Raw genomic sequence first — 20,247 nt, forward strand, 5'->3', positions numbered from 1 at the left:
AAGACCCGTAAGAGCCTTGTAGGGCATCTTGTCGTAGCCAGGGTGCCTGAACTAAGAAATCATTCGACGATGGTCATGTTAGGCAATGCCCGTGAAAGATCGACATGCCCGCATGTATAGGGGACTTCATTAATTAGTCATGCTATGGAGCGCTCAAAGGGGTATATTCTCGATCTGTCTACATCACAACCACACAAGCCGAACAAATTGGTACCATCATACCAATCGTTTCTCTTTTACGAACCAGAACCTCATTCCCGATTCCTGTATATATTATGCCATCCACCATTTCGGCGATGACGTCACTCTCACTCACTCACATTGCTCATCACTTCTGATGATTCTCTCTAGAGCGGCGAGACGGGCCCCTTCTCGTGAGCCCCCTTGGGGGTGCTGGGAGCCGGGCTGTGGCCGATGCCCATCTCGTGGGAGATGATATCGGTCGTGTGGCGGCGAAGCTCGACGTAGTCGTACGCGAACTCGCCGAGCTGGCCATCGTCGAGACCGAGCTCCTCCTCGGCGGGGCTAACGCGCAGGCTGAGACCGGGGATCAGGTTCATGAGGAACAGGATGACGCAGGTGAGGACGAAGGAGTAGGAGAAGCCGGCGACGGAGTCGGCCAGCTGGTACCCGAGCTGGACGTAGTGCTGGTTAATCCATCCACCTGCAATCTCAGTGGAGCCGTCCAAGTGTGCGATGTAGTTTCTGTATGTGTCAATGTCAGAAATATCGACCAATAGCGGGTTGACTAGGTGAAACTTACGCAGCGAACAATCCAGTCAAAAGGTTGCCAACGATACCACCGACACCGTGCTCAGCGAAGATGTCAAGGGCATCATCAACGCCAATCAGGAACTTTATCTTGGTGGCAAAGTTGCAGGCGGCGCCACCGACAACGCCGAAGATCACAGCAGCCCAGGGGGTGACAAAACCAGAGCCCGGAGTGATGGCAACGAGACCAGCAATAGCCCCGGAGCAGAAGCCCACGACGGAGAACTTCTTCTCCAGACGGTAGTCGAGAAGACACCAGGTGATGGCGGCACACGAAGCGGCGATGTGGGTGACGAGGCAGGCCATAACAGCGCGCATGTTGCCGGCCAGGGCAGAACCGCCGTTGAAACCAAACCAACCGACCCAGAGGAAGACGGTGCCGAGAATGACGTGGGTGACGTTGTGGGGTCGGTAGGGCAGGCCGTTGGAGTTGGAGTAACCGGTTCGCTTGCCGAGCATCAGGGAGTAGGCCAGAGCAGCGGCACCGGAGGAGATATGGACCGGGGTACCACCCGCAAAGTCCAGACCGCCCATGACGAACGACCAACCGTTGGGGTTCCAGGTCCAGTAGGCGATGGGGTCGTATACGATCGTGGCCCAGACGAAGATGAAGACAATGATGGGCAGCATGCGAGCTCGGTCAACAGCAGCGCCAATGGCAAGCGCGGGTCTGATAAGACAAAATGCGTTAGCGTCTACAGCACATCTCATCTATCACATGCATCTTTGTTCCTCTTGCACTTACGTAATAGCTGCGAACATGCCCTGGTACAAGCAGAAGAGGACATCGGGCATCTTGGTGCTGCCGACGGAAGGAGCACCGAGAACCTCCTTCAAGCCGAAGTTGGATAGGTCGCCAATGAAGGGGTTGGTGCTGGTGTGGGAGAAGGCCAAGCTGTACCCCCAGAAGAACCACTGGAAGCTGACGACGGCAATTGACAACATCGACAGGAAGATGAGCGAGAGGGCCGACTTGCGGCGGGCGAGACCCGAGTAGAAGAAGCCGACGCCGGGGATCATGAGCAGCACGAGGGCCGACGAGGTCAAGATCCATGCGATATCACCGGCCTGTAGCCATGATCAGCACCGAGCACAACGTTGTGAGACACCACAGCTAGGTATCCTAGCATTGGAGACGAGGCGGGGCGTTCTTACTCCGTAGTAAATGTTCAGATCCTGGGTGAGGGAATCACCACCCGTGGGGATGGTGCCGTCATATTCGACGGTGCCGTTGGACGACATGCTGGCGAGTCTCGCAGAGTGAGTCGGATTAAGGTGCGCGTCGTCCCTCGCTGGTGGGGGAAGAAGAGTCGGGGTCGTGTGTTGCGCTGTCCAAGATCCAAGGTCTGGTCACACGCGTCGTCACACCTTTATTCGAACGAAACACAGGAGAGAAACCACACTTGGCTTCAATATAAACAAAACCAGCGGAGGGTTCGCACACGGGAAATGGGAAGGAAAAGAAAAAGCAGATCGTCCAGATCGAGTTTGCCCGGGGGAGTGGCACAGGCTAAATAATCTCCAGCTTATTGAGACATTGGCGATGCAGGGTACAGGTACTTCCAGAACGGACGGGCTGGGCTGGATGTGTGCGTGTGTTGCATTCAGACTCACTCACCCGGATCGATGGGAGGCTGCAGGAGGACGCTACGCTACCTAACTTACATGTACCCACGCAAGCACCCCCCCCCCCTAGCTGGGTCATCAAACGGGCGAGGGATAAGCGGGAAATGGGCCAAGGTGAGGGACAAGGGGATTGATTGCCTTGGGCATTGATTACAGAGGTTCCTATCGGTAAACGCCCGTAGCTCGTCCTATGCAATCCATGCGAAGGATGACTGATACTGCTTGCTAGTGACTGGAAGGCAAAGGAGAGCTCCATTTTCGCTAATCATGAATTCTGGCCGCGCCCGGTGCCCGCGCCCTTTAGCCATGTGGGGACCTGGACCTTGCCTCCTCCTCCTTCGGCGAGGGAAAAGATAAGACCAGGCCGAAATGGTGAGCTATGCCGAGAGCAGGCAATAAACAAGTGTTGCTTGGATGCTGGGTCAGCAACTTGGCAGACCAAGACGCGGGCGAGTGAGTGGGAAGGAAAAAAGAAAGGATGAAAACACAGCGAAGTGGTTCGATCCGGAGACGAGCCAAGACGACGGTCTGGCCTGCCGAAACGGTCAAAACAGTCGAGCAAGACCGCGTAGACAGGCGGCATTGGATACTGCATAAATTCAAGGGGTCCAGACTGATCAATCACTTTGGGTACATGCAGCAAGCGCACCGCTGCACGACGTGTCTGACGGCTTGGGGGAGGGGTGCTCGGGTGGTATCTGGCTGAAGTGTAAGTTGCAGGTCGTAAGGCGGTCATTAAAAGAGCCTGCAGGGGTCGTCCACGCTAGACTAGGGTGCAGTGGTAGCTGGTAGCTGGTACCCACCGGGGATCCTACAGGCATCGCCGGTTCATCTTGCAATTGAAGCCAATCAGCTCCGCAAGCAGACAACGTCGTCGGACATGGACAGCAACTCAACGTCGCTTCGCCTCCGAATCGGAAAACGTGTGCCGTACTCATAAGCTGGGCACAAGGCAAGGGATAAAACGTTGTTCTATCAAAATCGAATGTTCTCAAATTGTATTAAATTGCTAGAAGTCAATTTTGTCGCGATGCTAGGGGCGGGACGCCTCTCTCATCTCTCTGGCTAATTGCGAGGGCATCGGGGAAGTAAGCCCTAGAGGCTTTGAACTTCAAGGGTTTTCAAGGGTTGGCAGCGCTTAACGTTACACACAGACAGTGATGAAGAAAGGATCCGAGATTCCAGTCAGCCTTGCAGCTTCAGCTCAGGATCAAGAAACCGCAAGGCAAGCAAAGCAAACATCTTATCCCAATCTTTGTTGATTGCTACCGAATGCAGCGAAGGAATCTTCGTTGGGGCTATCTTGTTGCAGATGTGTCGTTTCGTTAGAGATGCCAGCAAACCTAACGACATGACTCCTGACACCAGTGTTGTACTCGGGCAGAACCTCTAACGCAGCCAGCATGTCCAGCGCTATGTCCAGCGCCTCCCTCTGGGACCAGAGTACCTCCAATGGCATTCGGTTCTCTTTCTACTGGATTGGCCCTCCTCGGCCACTCGTGACACTCTCGGCACACCTCGAAGCTCCGCCAAGGCGTCAGCACTCAACGTGGCTTGCGGCACGCACTCGTCGAGCCGATCTCACGCACCCGTCGTCGTCCTCCATCCTATGTCAACCCCGCATTACTCGACTGTCGTCATGAAAAAGGCAAGATCGTCCTTTTGGAGTGAGGTGCGTCTCGCATCTCGCTTTCGACAGTGGTCGATTCTTGTCTTCTAGTCCAACTGTCGTCAATAAGTTGCACATCATTAGCTACCCCGTTTCCCCAATTAGAAACGCCCCGATCGTCCATTTGGAAAAAGACCCATGCAGGACCTGACGCCCCAGGCCGCCTGGCTGCTAGAAAGGCGCCAGTGGTGGTGCCAAGATCTTGGGATCCCCACCGTGCAACCACGCCCAGAGATAAGGAAATCAATGGGGCCAATCAGAGTGGGGGGCATGTGAAATGGTTCCAGAACCCTGGGAATTCGCACCCTGCCGTTGCGATAAGGGAAACAAGACAGAGAAAGGCAGGCCATTGGAGCATTCCGTTCGTCGCATACTTTCCTTACTCGAACATCACCCTGCTTGCTCCCTGACTCCCTGTTGCGTCCTTAGCCGCGCTCACCGTTGAACTCTCTTGAGTCGACCTGTAGGCTGTAGTCAGCAAGATCGGATCTCGTCACGGAGCTGACAGACAGATGCAGTGTCTTACTACGAACTACTAATACACAAATAACGGAAGAGCCCCCGTCTCATGGTTCGGGCCTCCGATGCTCCCAAACTCTGTCGGGAGGACTGCCGAAAGAGAAGCTGAGTTATCAGCCAGTATTCGTACCAATGCCAGCTTGGCGACGGCTACCGATTCCGGCGCCCGAGGAGCCATATTGTTTCCTACCAAGGACCACCAGCCAGACCAAACAGAGTTCACAGATAAGACCATGCTGACTAGGACGAGGGCTGACTTGACTAGTGGCGCTTCTGGGTTGCGAATTGTCCAGCCGTTTCGCCAAATGGATCATGGCGAGCGCCCAAGAGCGCGCCTAACGAAGGACTGCGTCCACTCGTACAGATTATCTTCTTTGCTTCTCTCCTCCCGTGACGGGGATTGATGGCGCTGCTAGTGCGCGCTGGTAACACCTAGCTCCCGCCTGATGATTGATCCTGCCACGCGATACGCAATGGCGCACTGATTCCGTACCGACCGGGCCAATGGCTAGCGACCTAGACGGTGGTGGCTCTGCTCAGCCCTTGATAACGAACGACAATATCTTAGAACATCCAGAAATCCAGCACTCGCTCGGTTCACTGAGCGGGTGGCTGGCTTTGCCCAGGTCTTATTAGCCTACTCTTTTACGTCTTCTTATCTTTCTTCCAAGACACCGACCTTGGCTGCTCCCAGAGAATTGGTAGTTCCACTTCTGGCTGACAGTTCACTCTCCAAAGTCCCAGGACTACCCACCCCTGGCTTTGTTTTCGGCAGCCAATCTCATTGGCCCTGACACATTGCCCAATTGGAGTTGAGGCCCCCACGATACTTCCATGGTTATCCTTGGCGAATGCTTGTCTGTAGGGATGCGGGACCGTTTTCTTTCTTTCTGTTGATTGCTTTCCCAACCCGGGACTCGACGCAAAACGACCTCAGCCCGAAAAAAAAGCAATGGCAAATGAAACGATTCACTACCAGCAACTCTTGCGGACATGATTGGGTTCTGTTCGCCGCATGGCGACCGTGGCTGCCATACGAGACATTAGCCACATGTCGCTTAGAAAAACCGCGTGTTGAAATGTCTTGGCCTGGCCTGCAATGCCACTTTGCCAGCAGCTTCCCCTTCTGGGAAGCCCTTTCATCACCGCAGCTGAAACCTCCTTCTACCACATCCCACTGTCTCGGAAGAAAAACAGGCGCTTTGTGATGTTGCGACGGGCAATACCACACACCCCTTCCAGAAGAGATTCCATGCATTGCTCGCTGTAACGTCTGCGGTGTCTCCGGAATCCGTCTGCAGCCACAACGTTTCAACCGCACAATGGAACGACCCCAGGTGGCAAGCACTTCACCTGCCATGCTTTCCCACAGGGTCTGCCGTGTAGTAACTGAGAAACACAGAAGCTTTCGAACCATACTAGCAGGTTCATGATTAATTATGCATTGGCTGTTTTCGAGACTCTAGGTCCTTCCCGTCGACTGTTCTTACTGACCTGAGGTCTCCATGATGAGTCAGGTCATGAGTAGACAAACGACACCGGTAACCATATGTCAGCCTTAAGAGGCCATGTCCTCAGGATGGAGCAAATATCATTGCATGGGTGGTTCTTTGAATCATCTACAAGAAGCGTCGTATTGTATATGTTCCGGATGAGCCTTGAACAGCTAAGCCTACGGGAGCAATGGGTAATTGGACCAGAATACCGACTTGTAACCTTGCTAGGTATGCTCTCCATGCAGCACGGAACGCGTAGACCGCGCTGTTTGACGCAAATTTGGACCAATATGTAAGACGAAGACGGGGGCAGAGCCCTGCAGTATCTCTCAGCGACCTGCCCGAGGCTGATGGGTATACTCAATGAACGAACCCACATGTAACTAACGATCTTTTCGGTCAATGTCTTCACACATGGAAACCATTGCACCATTATCACTAGGGAGCTATGCTCTGTCCAGCCTGGAAGAGCCTCTTGGCACAACCACATTCTGCGTTTATCCATCACCGGGAGTCTCTATAAGAAGCACTGTGGGCGGAGGAGTATAGAAACGTAGTTGATGATGTGATATTCGCGAAACATTCCACTACACCACCATGATCCGGACTTGTCCACTTCCGTTTCCATCTGTGAATATTGACAAAACCTATGTAAATAGGGGTCGTGGTGCGCTCCACCGACCTTGTAGATACATTACACAAGACCCGAAAACCTCACAGACTTCCACCATATCAAATTCTTCGAGACTTTCTATCACGAAAGAGACTCCAACTCAACTCCCACGGGTCTAAGGAAAGAAGGAAGCCCCCCGTTTGTTGGCGTTCCGGCAGATGAGGTCGTGTCTGCCCGTGCAAGTGCAGAACTGGTTGGCGTTGCAGACATTGCGGATCTGCCATACTCCGTTCTCGCATTGGAGCTGCATCGGCGAGGTTCAGACCACGAGCTCTGGTATCATTATGGATACGTGGAGATAGCACTTACAACATTCCGATTGTTGTTGGCGCCGCAGCAATGGGGCCCGTTCGGGTCGAATTCACAGCGCTCCCCGACGGTGCAGTAGGTGCCGGGGCAGACATCGCCGGCGGACACGAGGCTGCCCGAGGTGGTGGCGAGGAGGAAGACGGCGTTGGAGAAGCGCATTATGGCGGCGGGTGATTCGGTTTTATCGGTTGTTTGTTTGTTTGTTTATTTTGCTAGGTGGTGTTGAAGCAGTGGATGGTAGTTATGAGCAAGCAAGTCAACTCCAGGTTCAGCGGGCATCGAGTGGGTTTATATGTCTCGCCATCGCAAACCGACCCCCTATTTCACACCCCGCTGGCTGCACCATACATAATGGTCACGATCTCGCTCGATATACATGGTGGCGGAAGTGAAACAGACAAGTGCTTCCCTGGGTTGCAGTCACTGGGAGGCCCGGCCTGACGACCGCTCATAACCTTCTCGTTCCTTTCTGCGCATACAGGCCGCCTCATACGTAGTTATTTACGCTCGAGGCTGGGGTTGGCTAAGAGGCATCTTCATAACATACAGCTGGAGAGGCTACCCGAATGGACTCGCCACGGGATGGTGTGGCTCGGTGATGGATTTCTGTGGCTCGCCATCTGAACCATACAGATCCAGGGTGCGGGGGTTTAACGTTCCCTCATTGAGATATGCCAGATACGAATGCATCAGTGATCGACAGGGGCGGGAAGGATGATAGCGGCGGCACCAACCTCAGTGTCCTCGAGTCCAAAGCCTGCATGTCAGCGGCGTCGCCATGTCGGTTACTATGAGGTTAAATACTGTGAATAGGGCTAGCCACGTGGCGTACGGCCATCCGAGCATCTGAATGCAGATCTTGAGCACAGGGTTGTAGATCTGGGGGCTTGTACCATCGTCAGTTCAGTCCTATTGCCATGGTTCTAATCTTCTGTCTTTTCGATATCGTTGTCTGAGAAGGCATGTGCGTTGGTTTGGACATCTTTGCTGCTGTCCAAGACCCTGAAAATTGGCAGGGCTCAGGGGGAGGGAGAGTTTGGTAGTGCTGAGGGTGGCGTTTGACGTGGTATATATATGCTACTTATGATTTTAGTCATGATGAGTTGGTGGAAGAAACACTGCGCTCGGGTTTACAATGATTCTATATCTCGCTTCCTCCCTTTATTTTCCTTTTCTAAAAATGCCCGTTCCTTCAGTTGTGTCGCTGAAAGAGAAAAGGCAATGCACACTCGTCCGGGACGGCTTGGACACCAGGCGGTGACTATGCGAGCATAGACGGAACGATGGAAAGGCCGTTAGACTCGCCCATACCTGGAAATGAGGGGATATCGAATTGCTCTGGGAGCCCGGTACCGATTCGAAGAGAAATCCGGCCCCGATACAATTGGGCCGTGATAGGGCACACAGGAGGGGGTTCTTTCGGTGGGTCTATCGAATATAGTTACAGGCCTCCCTTCTAGCTTAATACTCTAACCGGGTGAATTTCCTGTCGCAACTAACCCCGCAATGGTGGGAAAGAGTAGTAAGCAAATGTAGTAAGCACGGTTGACCGGCTTATAGAAGTAGACGCTATCTCTGTAGCAATATATATCTCACCAAGGTAGAAGCATTTCACCTGGTATGACAGAAGTTCTCAGCCCGCACAAACCCTGTTGACTCGGACTTACGTAAACACACACCAAAATGGCCTCCCAACAGCAACCGCAGGTGGGGGATCAACCACCCCCTATCATCCCCGAAAAGCCCTTCCCCGCCGTGCACCGCTACATCACCACCCACAGCCCCGAAGGCCTCCCCACCTTCGCCACGGGGACTCCCGAGCCCGTCGCCTTCGAGCGCTCGCCGCTGGGCGCCGACATGTTCCTGGCCTGGAGCGCGACGGCGTTCCCGGCGGCGCTGGCGGGGGACGCCGACCTGGACGTCTACAAGGCCCAGCTGGCCGACGGGTCCGAGTCCTTCGCAAGCCCCGCCGGCGGCTTCCTCGCGCGCTACATCGACTTCCACCCCGGCTGCGCGCCGCTCTGGCACCGCACCCGGACGCTCGACTTTGGGGTCGTGATTGAGGGGGAGCTGCTGCTGGAGCTCGAGGGCGGGGAGAGGAGGATTCGTAAGTTTGACACATTGGTTCTTGAGAGCTTGTTTTTCTTCGGGCAGCAACACCAACATTAATTCATTGCTCGCTCGCTCACTTACGGTTCATTGCAGTCAGGAAGGGGGATTCGGCAGTGCAGCGTGGGACCAACCACGCTTGGAGTAACCCGAGCACGACGGAGTTTGCCCGCGTTTTCTACGTGGCTATCGATGCTCAGGCTCCCGTGGTGAACGGGGAGGAATTGAGCGAGTCTTTGGGTGCTGTTTCCCATACATGAACCAGATATTATACGTTAGAGAGATAAATCGCTGTTCTAGGTCCCGACATTGGCAAACGCAGGATCCCATTTGATGGTGGCACAATAGCGAGGTAACAAAGTGAATCGATTAACTTTTACACAATGGTTATAACGTACCGCGCCATTGCCTCTCCAGTCTCGGTCAAGGCCTCAGCACGCCGGCTTTCTGCCATCGAGAATCCCTCTTCTTTCGTGATCCGTATCAAGTCATCATGCCTTTCCCTCCAACTGACATCTTCTCTTGATTCAGAGGCATAACTCTGAAAGCAGAAAGATCCCACTCGAGAAAATTGATGTTTTCTATCAGACCACTCTCAAAGAACTATCCCGTGGAAAGACTGGGATTCGATGAGTTCGTCGTCCACTATGCGTCCGCCTCCGCTGCTACCACTAGCCACTGGAAGCAAATAGAGTCCCCCATTCCTTCCACTAAATTCATCATCAAGATGATCCATGTCTACCGTGAAGGGTACCATGGCAGTACCAAGCAGCATTGCTTTCTCACCCGAGTTTTTGTCTTCTCCCTCTATATCTTCGATATATGCCTCGATCATTGCGGAGCAAGCCAAAATAAGGCTCCCTTTTGCCACAGCGCCAAAAGGATCCGACCCAGCTGGGGTCGTCGATACGTCGAGCACAGATATGTATGTATTGTTTGGGGGCCTTACGTCTCCGTCCCAGCACGCCCGGTATCCGACCGGGCCATTGATAGATGCCCAAGACCACGTGGGCGCCCGCCAATCTGGTCGTCGCTGAGGACGTCCAACGCGTCTCCAGGAAAGCCGAGTTTCGAGCCCTTTCCTCCACATTCCAGCCAGGTACTGATCGCCCGTGAGCTCATGCTGGCGTCTGGCAATACCAGCTAGAGCGGGGAGACGGTCCGAGTCAACCGTCAAGGCGGCACTGGAGTAATCCTGCACAATTTCATCCCAATCCCACGTCATATTCTCTGGGCGAACCACATGCCGTCCAAGCCGGTCTTGGAACCCATTTGGAAGGTACTCGGACTTGATGGTAGACTTACACTCCCAAAACAACCCACCGCGACCGAAAGAGATAGTCCGGGCTGCTAGCAGCTTCTCTTGGAGTGCCCAGGCTCTTCCGGCAGGTGAGTGAATTTGGTAGATTTCTCATAAGTTTCATATTCATAGAAGCATTGGATCCTCGAGGAGTCCTTTGATGACAGCCGGGCTGAAAATCCGCCATTATGATGCGGTGGTTTCCGAAAGAAGCCCCCGTGCACGTCACTTGCATCGGAGGCAGCAAGGCTCACATGCGCGCCGCCGTAAACCGACTCCATCTTCCCTACCTCCTTCTCCCAGTCGGTTTCTTCGCCACGCCCCACTTGCTGGTTCTGGATTATGCACAGGGCGTCTATCCAGACATAATCAAGACCAAGTCCCCGCGTGACATCTATGGCATCCTGAAAAGTCTGGGGCAGGTGTTGAAGTGGAATGTCTTTCAGAAATGCCGACAATGCATCCGTAGTCAGCTTTTTAAATGGTTCTCGGCCCCAGCAGTAGCTCAAAGTGGCGTATAGGGGAATGGTATCCAGGCTTTCCATGAGGACCAACCTAACAGTCCCGTCTCGAACCGAAATCAGACGAGTCGGTGGCTCGTATTCCCTTGTGCTGCAACAACGGCTATGTGATTCGGTACAGGCACGCAACCACATCTTTGCGAGTTCCAGGGGTTCAAGATTCTCTAGCGATATGCAATGTTCTGCTCTAGATTGTTTAGTGGGACCAAGAGGAAGGTTAGGGTTCATGACTGACCCGAAGGGGGCAAAGTGTGTGATTCCCATTTGTGTGTATTGGCTTGCTTCGAGTTGCAGTTACTTGCCACTTTGCCTGGAAAGTTCACCCAGAGTAGATGTGACCAGTTCACAGCAAAACTTCCCCAGCTTTGGATGGACAATGAGGCCTTCGCACCATCTCCAACTCTCCGGAGCCTCTTCTCGACTTTGCGTAGTATATTATATATATCACGGTCCTTTAGTATCGACAGAATGAAGGCACAGAATTTGCATGCCTGTAGAGCTGCCGCTGTGAGCTCGGCTGTATGCAGATGCCTCCCCACAGCACGTTCCCAGTCACCAGGAAGGTCCGGCCAGTGCCCCAGCAAGTATCTGCATTTCGCACAGAACCCCTGTGCGACGTCTGTGGTGAGCATGCTGCTTCAATTGCCTGTCCATCTCGTCATCATCGAGCTGGTCGGACTCAACTTCTAGAATCACATCTGACTCGGGACATATGGAATCCGCATCCTCGGCGAGATATCGTCGATGCCAGAGGATCAAGGGTTCCTCGGTTGCGGCTATTGCGTCCTGTTCCATGTTCTGGCGAAAAGAGTTAAAAGGGGAGAGCTTGGTGGCTCTCTAGCATCGAAACAAAAGAACTAGAAGACCAAAAGGAACAAAAAGGAAGTGAGATTTGCCGCAAATGCGGGGGTTCTTGTGACCTGCATTCCCGCCCAAACCCCGAGCCTGTTTATCCGAGGTGATATGATCTGCCTGCATACTGCCCCAAATGGGAGGGAACGCCGGACGATGATTGGTGAAAGGGTCAAGAATGTCTTTCTGTTGAGCTGACAGGGTGCACAGCGGCGCGATACCTAATCGGGAAGGGGGACAGGAGGCACGACAGTGCCTTCTCGGCCACGACTCACCACCACAAGACGAAAGTAGAACGCAGTCTCTGCAACTTTCTAATAAACACTTCTAACGCCCTTTTTATGCACAACGACACGGGTATATACATCCTCAGCTCCCAGTGAGCCCTCCTCAAAATGGCCCTTATTTGGTATTAGTACAAACCCCACCCCCCTCTGACCCAGGTATCTCCTTCCTTCTCTGCTTGTCCGGCCGTGCTAGAGCACACACACAGACTCCCTTCATTCCATCTCATGGTAAGCCCCCGTCGCGCTCCCATTCCCCATCTCGTGCCGCTGCACCCCGCCGAGCTCCGAGGCGCCATCATGCTGCGGCGACCCGTACGGTGAAGGCGGCGCGTGGTGCTTGGCGGCCGTGTCGTGGTAGGCGCCGCCACCGCCACCGTAGTAGGTCGAGTCGGCCCCGCTCGGCGTCTGCGCCTGCTGCTGCGCCATGTCGGGCGAGCTGTACGCGCCCCCGGCCGCGGCCGCCTCGTTGTTCCGCGCGCGCTTCTTGCGGTACCAGGCCAGGGCGAAGATGCCCGCGATGAGGGCCATGCCGCAAATGGCGCCGACCACGATCCCTGCGATGGCGCCGCCGGACAGCGATGTCGAGGCATTATCAGAGTCCGAGTCTTCCATTGAGGTGGGCGTCGGGCTGGAGCTGTCGGTCGGGGAGGACGTGGCGGAGGAGGTGGGCGCGACGCAGGCGTTGGTCTGGACCGTCTTGGCGAAGTGGTAGCCGGTCGGGAGGCTGCGGACGCCGGCCGCGGTGCAGCCGACGGCCTCCATGTTGCCGCGGTAGAAGCCGTTGTCGCCCGGCTGGCAGCACCAGCCGCCGTCCTTGAGGGTGCCGGTGCTTCCGCCCCAGAGCGTCCATGTCTGGTCGGGGCACTGCCCAAAACAACAACATCCGTCATTAGTCGGTAGGTCTGTGTGGAAGGACTGCAGCATCATTACTGCTGCGCTTGGCTTACCTTAGGACTCGAGGACGCCTGCGATCTGCAGTCTTCGCCTTCCTTGCAGCACCAGCTGCCGCCGTAGTCCCCCTCGCCCGCGCACGTCAGGCCGTTCGGGCAGCAGCGCAGTTGGATGCCCGGGCCGCAGTTGACGGGCGCGTTGATGGGGCACGTCTTCGCGTTGATCCGGAGCGACCATCCTCCCTCGTAGGTACACACATCAGCCGCTGACGCGGCCGTGCCGATCAGCAGGAGAAGAGAGGGTATCCTGAGCATGGCGAATGAATGATGCGGTGACAGCAGGACGAAGAAGATGATGGTCGAGTTGCTGCGCCCAGTCCGACAAGAACCTCCTCCACGTTTAGCGTCTGAGTGAGCGACGGACGGGACCTGAACCTGATGATTCCGCGGTACGGTCACGGGTGTTGAAATCGATGTGTGTATTACAAATATTAGAAGATGCTGTAAGATAGATAGATCTACCATTCAAAAGATGGGAAAGAGGGCAAAAGTAGAAAATGTGTATCCCATCATGGCTTTAGGTCAGAAAAGTACCACGACGTCCCCATCTAAAAGAGGAAAGAGGAGCACGTCGAGGTGAGGCGATGCAACACTGGCCCTGGATGCTGTCTGTTGCGGGTCAATCACAGCGTTAGGGAAGTGGCACCATCCATTCGTGGGTAGATGGTCGGGTATCGGTGCTCGCTGAGCCTATCAAAATAGATGTGGGAGAAGCTCGAGGGACCCCGGCCCTCGGGGAGGAGCCATCATTAGGGATTTGTCAATCTTGTCAGTCTTGGTGTCGGTCAGTCGGCGACTGGTGTGACCAGACCGGGGCCCGGTGGGATTTGGCAGGAAGACCCCTAAGCCGTTTCCGGTACTTTTCCTACTCTTGGCCTAGTTATGGTGGGCATAAGAGGGTCGCCAAGCAGTGCTATACTCAGCCGCAGCCTTGGAGGGCTTAGCGGGGCGGAGTTTTCTGATATTTGGTCGAGTACTAAAGGAAGCCGTCCCGACTCCTTCAATCTCATGAAATTACCTATTTTCGATGCTTTGTTCCGAGCCGTGATGGTAGGGCTGATAAGGGTATGACGAACCAATTTGGAAAACTTCGACACCTTTTGTCCATTCCAATGGTCGAAAAGTGCAGGCTCAATCTGCATAATCAACCTGAAACCAATTGGCTGGTAGCAAACTGAAGGAATAGGGATCTGCAGTCAAGGTAGACACTAACATGCATTAGTGCTGACATCGTCAACTTTCTTGACCGCCAATGAGCGCATCGGATTGCAGCCCGATGAACGACCCACTCGTATTTATAGCTCGCAGCATGGAGTCCGGGTCGGGTGGATGGCACCGCCACATGTGCCTAGTCACATAACGATTTTGGCCCATGCAACGTTCGGCGTCTACACAAATATCTTGCAGCCAGTAGTGGCTGGACTCTTCTTGCGTCTAATGTGCATATTGACCTAAACCATTGTCAACCAACAGGATCATTGGTAAATCTCAACGTCTTTATGAGGACAACAGGGATCAAATCAGTTGTTGCGCCAGCATCCAGACCGTATTGTAATTATTAGATTGTATGTATTAGAATATGTATTTGTTATCGAAATGGAAGGGAGTTCTACCCGCTTCAGGTGCAGGAGTACCCGGGCCATAGTAATCGACTTCCACTCCTGTCTACTTATAGTGATACAAGAAAAGCCGTCTTCAGATTTCACAATATTCGCACCCGGCCCTCCGGAGAGCGAACGAGAGTCATACTTATTTGAGGCTATCCGACTCCACCGACACGCAAGGCCCCAACTCCTGCTGCGAGCTCCCCTGGCTCGACCGGCGACTGGCCGCCTCCTCATCCTCCAACTTGGTGTGGACGACCTCCGTCACCACCGTCTTCTGGATACCCTGGAGCCCCGCAAAGTCGCGCGCGTTGGTATTCGCGTTGCCCAGGGACTCGCCGCGGATGTGGGGAACGGCGGGCTCGCCGCCGTTGTGATCGCCGCAGCGGCTCTCGAGCTCAAAGTGGGAGTGGCACTCGGCGCCGTAGGCGCCCCCGCAGCCCCGTGCGCACGCCGCCCATGAAGCTCTTGGACTTGTGGCGGTTCGCGGCGCCGCTGCCGGTGCCCTTGGCGTATTCTTTACTGCTCGCGCCGTGGCCGCTGCTGTGGCCGTCGGTGCTGCGGACCACCTTGCGGATCAGGTCCGCCATGGTCATCTCGATGTAGAGTTTGCAGAGGTAGGCGAAGGACTGGAAGTTGAGGTATCTGCGGGAGCGCGAGGTGGGTCAGTTTTCAATTCTCTTCAGGATGGCGAGGGATGTGGTGGAACTTACACTGAGGTGTTCGGCAGCCACATGAGGCCAATGAAGATTACGTCAAGGGAGATGTTGATCGCCACCAAGGCCAGGTTACCAGACAACAGCTTGTCATACTTGGTCAGACCGTTGGCGATCAGCCGGTTCTTGACCAGACGGATGAAGGTGATGTTGAGCCCCAAGTCGATGATGAGGAACATGATCTTCTCCAAGGGATCCCAGATTCGGTTGACTGTTACATTTGGAAGTTGTGTCAGCTGTAAAGTCACGCAGCAGGAGCAGGTAGCGGATGATGCGACAGAGGGGTTGTCATACAGTTGACGAATGAATCCGAGATTTGCAGTCTTGCGGGGATCCAGACGATGAAGACGCTGACGTTAATGGCCGTCATAAGTGCGGCGACTCCCCATTTGAGTCTGAATTGGTATTTGGTGAGCTTCAATCAGGCGTGTGTGTGAGGGAAAGAAGGATCTTACTTTGTGGCATTCCATCTTACCATCAACAGCAGCGATAGCCGGTTGATGATGATCTGAACTAGAAGTTGAGTCTGAACAACGGTGGTGAGAATCTTAGAAGCGGTAGAAGATCGTATGTAATGCATACCTGAGCTACCCAGACGATTACTAGGGAGATGATGTTAGTTTGTGACGGTATCGTGGCGGGCACGGGAGAAACAACTTACAAATTCCAAAGAATAGCCAAAAGCTGACAAGAACAGACATGTTAGCATCGAACGAATTTAATCTCCCAGCCGGACAAGCACGTCAATGGGGGCATCCTACCTGGGCTGAATCGTCCCCCACATATAAAACCAGTTGATGATGCCCAAAGCCACGCTGGCGGTGAAGTGTAGCCAGATCACTATCGAACGAAAAGGAGTCAGCGACTGTGATTCGTATCACACACTGCGGATGGTGATGATGGCACGTACTGATAGCGTAAGCGGTAATGGTCTTGTGCCGCTTCCACATTCGGCTCGTCTGCTGCGACGCCTTGGCCGCGGCGAACACGGCGCTTCCCAGCGACAGCCCCAAGAATACGGAGGCCGTGTTCATCGTCGAAGGGACAACCTATGATGACGGGGACGGGTCTTAGCATATTGGGCTTCAAGATCGGGTCTCGGGGTGCGTTCTCTCGACGATATCGTACCTCCTGCTCTTCGAACCATGCGGGCACGAGGAACCCATGGCCGGTTTGGTTGTATTGGGCCATTGTCGACGGGTGTATCGGTCCCTATTACTTCTTCGATGCTGTCGATATCGTAAATATAATAGGGGGATGGATATCCGTTATCCGTTCCGGTGGTGACTCGACGACAAGGGGGTTCTCTCGTGTTGCCCTACAGTTACAACGAACCAGTGGTATCCAATAACAAACAATGGCGGAAACCTGAGGTGAAACCGAAGGCGAAGGGGGCGGGCCAGGGACAGAGGAATAAGGTTCAGATATAGTCGTAGCTTGGCAGTATGCAGAACTCTAATTGTGGGTATACACCGTTTGCGGATTGCATATTTGCAGCGCCCCCCAGGGGGGCTCACTTCGGCGAATAGGGAGATAACCCAATGAGAGGGATCGGCACCGGCTACGTCGTAGATATCTCCTAGTGGACCAGAAGATGTACGCACCTCTGACTGGCAAGTCTAGTAATGCCTAGGATATAGCGACATTGGATGCTGACTCGCAGTCCTCATGTTAGCTAGCCCGCGCTAGCAGATCAGCCATTCCATCAACCACAGGGCTAGCCTATGAAATGGGCAAGTCAGGATCTCTGTCATTCAAGTATCACAAACAGTATAGAATAAGGGCTTATGCTGCATTCATAGAAATAGGTTTCATTCGTCGGCATTGGGCGATCTGGGTGCTCTTCAAGCAAGCCACTGTACTATCCCCGACTGTTCATGCGTAGAAGCTGGTCCTCTACCTTGGAGACACTGCGAACAAAGAAAACATCAAAACCAACGGCGAATTCTTGGGGTGGACCCGCCATCACGACACCGGCAGGCCGGGTCAGGTACGATGAAGCTAACGCAGTGGTGGGCCTTTCCCCTTGCCGTAGATCATGTTGGGGACCTCGGCCATTCTGCTCGGCCCAGTCAGAGATTGCCAAGAGAAAATTTCCATCCTTGCAAGGCGTAGCAATCTGGAGCCCAGCACGGCTATCTGTCATCCATCCCATATCTGGACCGGGCTGTGATCACCTATTGTGCATGACTAGTATTCGGTCTCATGGGGAATAGCCCGGTGGTGAATGGATCGTCAGGTCCGGGGTTATCAGGGGTGCACGCCAACGCTCTCCTTGGCATCAAGCCAGGCTAGATGACGCCTGGCGGTTCGTTGGCAAGCCGGATACCGGCCCAGTTCATACGACACACTGCATGCTTGTGTACTGCACTCATGTAGGATCGAGGCGCATTCGAGTAGGTCGTAGTTTTTGGTGTCGGCGCTAGTTTTGAGAGGATTTCGTAGTAAGATGAGAAAACTGGAGTTAGATTGAGGCACTACGTCATGCAAACGAAATAAACGCCCCAGACATGAGGTGTTTGCGAAGTAGATACAATGTGGGAGTTTAAGTCAGACAAGATAAGTTGTTTCGCTTTGCTGATTTCTTTGTTTATTTTCATGGTTGCGAATATCATCTCTTGCCAGTTGTTGTCTGGCAGCCAAAGGAGCTCCGGCTGGCCAGTCATCGCCCCGGCGGAGCCTTTTCTAGGGGCTAAGCAACGACGGCGTCGAAAGTAAGATGGCGCCGCGCAAACCTTATGTCCTCCATTCGTCCTCGACCAGTATCCTGAGTCGGTCGCATTTCGATGTGTTTTGCATAGCCCTCACAACGAACCCTACTAAGGTGGTAATGAATTAATGCCTGTCTATCTACCTGCTTGCTCACTCGTTTTCATTATCGCCCGACGAGCCCGCTGGCCAATCCAAAGCAAGGGCTCATGTGTCGCCATGGGCTTTATTGGCAGGATGTCCCTGCGGTAACTCTCCCGCATCGCAGCTGGGCATTGACATCGAAGGCGCTCCACCTGATCGATCTGTTCCGTCGATCATTCACCAAACGAGAGGCCGCCAGTGGGACAAGATCGCAATTCGTCGATCATCTGCAAGACCCGCCTTTTCGCAACGTTACTGTACGACGACCTTCGTCGCGGTGGGATTCCTTCCGCTATTGGGCTCTTAGCGGGGCCGATCCAGAGCCGGACTCCAGAGTATTGTCAACGGACAAAGGGGTAGCAGGATGCTAAAGCCAAAGGTCCGGAACTTGGGGCCATGGGAGGATTGGAACTTGCAGCCAATTAGACATTAAAGATGACATTTCCGTAGCCCGTCGCGGCATAAAGAGAGGACTGCTACCATTGCCCAAAAGAGATCCGGTGGCCCGCTGCTAGATTCTCTATATTAGGCAGGGCCCTTACCAGACCGGCGACATAACCGTCCGCCACTGGTAGCTTCGTAGCGTGCATTACCTTATTTAACTTGGGACGAGTAGTCCAAGTAGCAAAATTGGCAGTGGATGGAAGTTGGCCGGTCCCCATCTCCCGGTGCACAGGCCGGTGCCGTCACTAAGGCCTTCTTGTGTCCGATATCAGGGCTGTAATAAGGTATTAGGTAGTATGCAAGCCCAGGGTTCCCTTCCCCAGAGCCGCCCGGCCGAGTCCAAGCTAAGGGGGGAAGAAAAGACACTACGATGAAGTCCCAGAAGCGGAGTGTAAACAAATTTGCCACTATCGATTCTCCCTCCTTCACATATCCTGGTTGTACCCTGTTTAAAATAATACGGCAATGTTATTGACCCCTTGGTGCGATGACATTAGCTCCGGGAATAGACAATGACAATTTAGGGGTTGAACCCCATTGGCTACCTGTCAGGTTATTTACCGGCATGGAGATGCGTTTATGCGTATTTGACAGAAGAGAGATGAATGAGGGTTGGTACTATGATCTGAATTTGGACGGGGTCCCTTCCTGCCCCTCAATATACATCGGGACGCCGAGGAACTGATCTGTGCCGGAATAGGACCAACATGAATCCCTGCCCTCTCCTTTTCCACCCCTTTTGTCTCTGTTCTTGTAACTATAATGCTAACTTAGGCTACCTGTTCTGTATCTTCGAGCGGCCCGCATGCTGTCTTCGATAGTTCGGGCACCCGGCAAAGAAAATCGACGGCTTAGTATCGAAAACATACAGACCGAGAGCCGGGCCTCCATGAATAGGGCTGGTTAGCGAAAGCCCCCAATCTTCGGGAGGGGAGACATCAGGGGGGACATCATGCCGCTTGATAGAAACGAGTGAAGTCTGGTCTCGAACAGTTCATCGACTCTTTCCAAGCCAGGTAGGAAGATATGCCCATATTAATCCGTCAGTTCCCGTTCACTCCCGCTAGTGGCGTGTCCCGGCCTTGTTGCTAATTTGCTAATTTGTAAATGAATGCGCCTCTGTTCGAGACAACCTCAGGCCTCTGAGCTCACGGACTTTGACCGAAGCATGTGAGAGCCGCTCATCTCTATTGGGCCATTGCAAAGTTCTTTTCTAATGCCATCATCATCTTCTATCGTCTACTCACTTCACATCTGAAAAGCACCATACTCTGGAATCACCGATAAAGTTTGACTGATCCGTGTCCGGGCATGGTTAGCCAACAGCTTTGGTCTACAGCAAACGGGAATCCACTGTGGCTGGCCAGAGGCATCGAGGTCGGGTGAGCGGGAACAGAGGTTTCTCCTGTTCTCCTATCAGGCAAGATGGAGACTCACGGCTCAGCTATCTCCATGCCATGTAACGCGAGAGGGGACCTTTGATGAGTGAGGAAAGAAGCTGCGCGGACCTGCAATGTCTACAACGGCCATTCGGTTTGGTCAGCCGCA

General features: G+C 53.8%; 6 protein-coding genes across 6 annotated transcripts; 1 reads left to right on the top strand and 5 right to left on the bottom strand.

Moving 5' to 3' along the window:
- Positions 1-347: 347 nt before the first annotated feature.
- On the bottom strand, positions 348-2,013 carry PG985_014600 (ammonium transporter; the record flags this gene model as incomplete). The annotated part of the gene is made up of 4 exons (XM_066834366.1): positions 348-705; positions 764-1,441; positions 1,517-1,839; positions 1,927-2,013. 4 exons carry the CDS (start codon positions 2,011-2,013, stop codon positions 348-350), a joined length of 1,446 nt encoding a protein of 481 aa, XP_066679106.1.
- Positions 2,014-6,869: 4,856 nt separating this feature from the next.
- PG985_014601 (uncharacterized protein) lies at positions 6,870-7,222 on the bottom strand (the record flags this gene model as incomplete). The annotated part of the gene is made up of 2 exons (XM_066834367.1): positions 6,870-6,998; positions 7,064-7,222. The coding sequence occupies 2 exons, from the start codon at positions 7,220-7,222 to the stop codon at positions 6,870-6,872; spliced, it is 288 nt and encodes a 95-aa protein (XP_066679107.1).
- Positions 7,223-8,746: 1,524 nt separating this feature from the next.
- On the top strand, positions 8,747-9,432 carry PG985_014602 (uncharacterized protein; the record flags this gene model as incomplete). The annotated part of the gene is made up of 2 exons (XM_066834368.1): positions 8,747-9,170; positions 9,269-9,432. The coding sequence occupies 2 exons, from the start codon at positions 8,747-8,749 to the stop codon at positions 9,430-9,432; spliced, it is 588 nt and encodes a 195-aa protein (XP_066679108.1).
- An 824-nt stretch (positions 9,433-10,256) lies between these two features.
- On the bottom strand, positions 10,257-11,017 carry PG985_014603 (HET-domain-containing protein; the record flags this gene model as incomplete). The annotated part of the gene is made up of 2 exons (XM_066834369.1): positions 10,257-10,582; positions 10,702-11,017. Coding segments are annotated over 2 exons (642 nt in total), but the record flags the coding sequence as incomplete, so codon positions are not given.
- A 1,328-nt stretch (positions 11,018-12,345) lies between these two features.
- Positions 12,346-13,337, bottom strand: PG985_014604 (WSC2 protein; the record flags this gene model as incomplete). The annotated part of the gene is made up of 2 exons (XM_066834370.1): positions 12,346-12,996; positions 13,080-13,337. 2 exons carry the CDS (start codon positions 13,335-13,337, stop codon positions 12,346-12,348), a joined length of 909 nt encoding a protein of 302 aa, XP_066679110.1.
- A 1,494-nt stretch (positions 13,338-14,831) lies between these two features.
- Positions 14,832-16,593, bottom strand: PG985_014605 (uncharacterized protein; the record flags this gene model as incomplete). The annotated part of the gene is given in 7 exon segments (XM_066834371.1): positions 14,832-15,083; positions 15,103-15,331; positions 15,400-15,613; positions 15,697-15,817; positions 15,878-15,915; positions 16,313-16,451; positions 16,531-16,593. 7 exon segments carry the CDS (start codon positions 16,591-16,593, stop codon positions 14,832-14,834), a joined length of 1,056 nt encoding a protein of 351 aa, XP_066679111.1.
- Positions 16,594-20,247: the final 3,654 nt, after the last annotated feature.

This window comes from Apiospora marii, assembly GCF_038362585.1.
Source record: "Apiospora marii strain CBS 49790 chromosome Unknown utg000011l_segment0_segment0, whole genome shotgun sequence".
NCBI classification, from domain to species: domain Eukaryota; kingdom Fungi; phylum Ascomycota; class Sordariomycetes; order Amphisphaeriales; family Apiosporaceae; genus Apiospora; species Apiospora marii.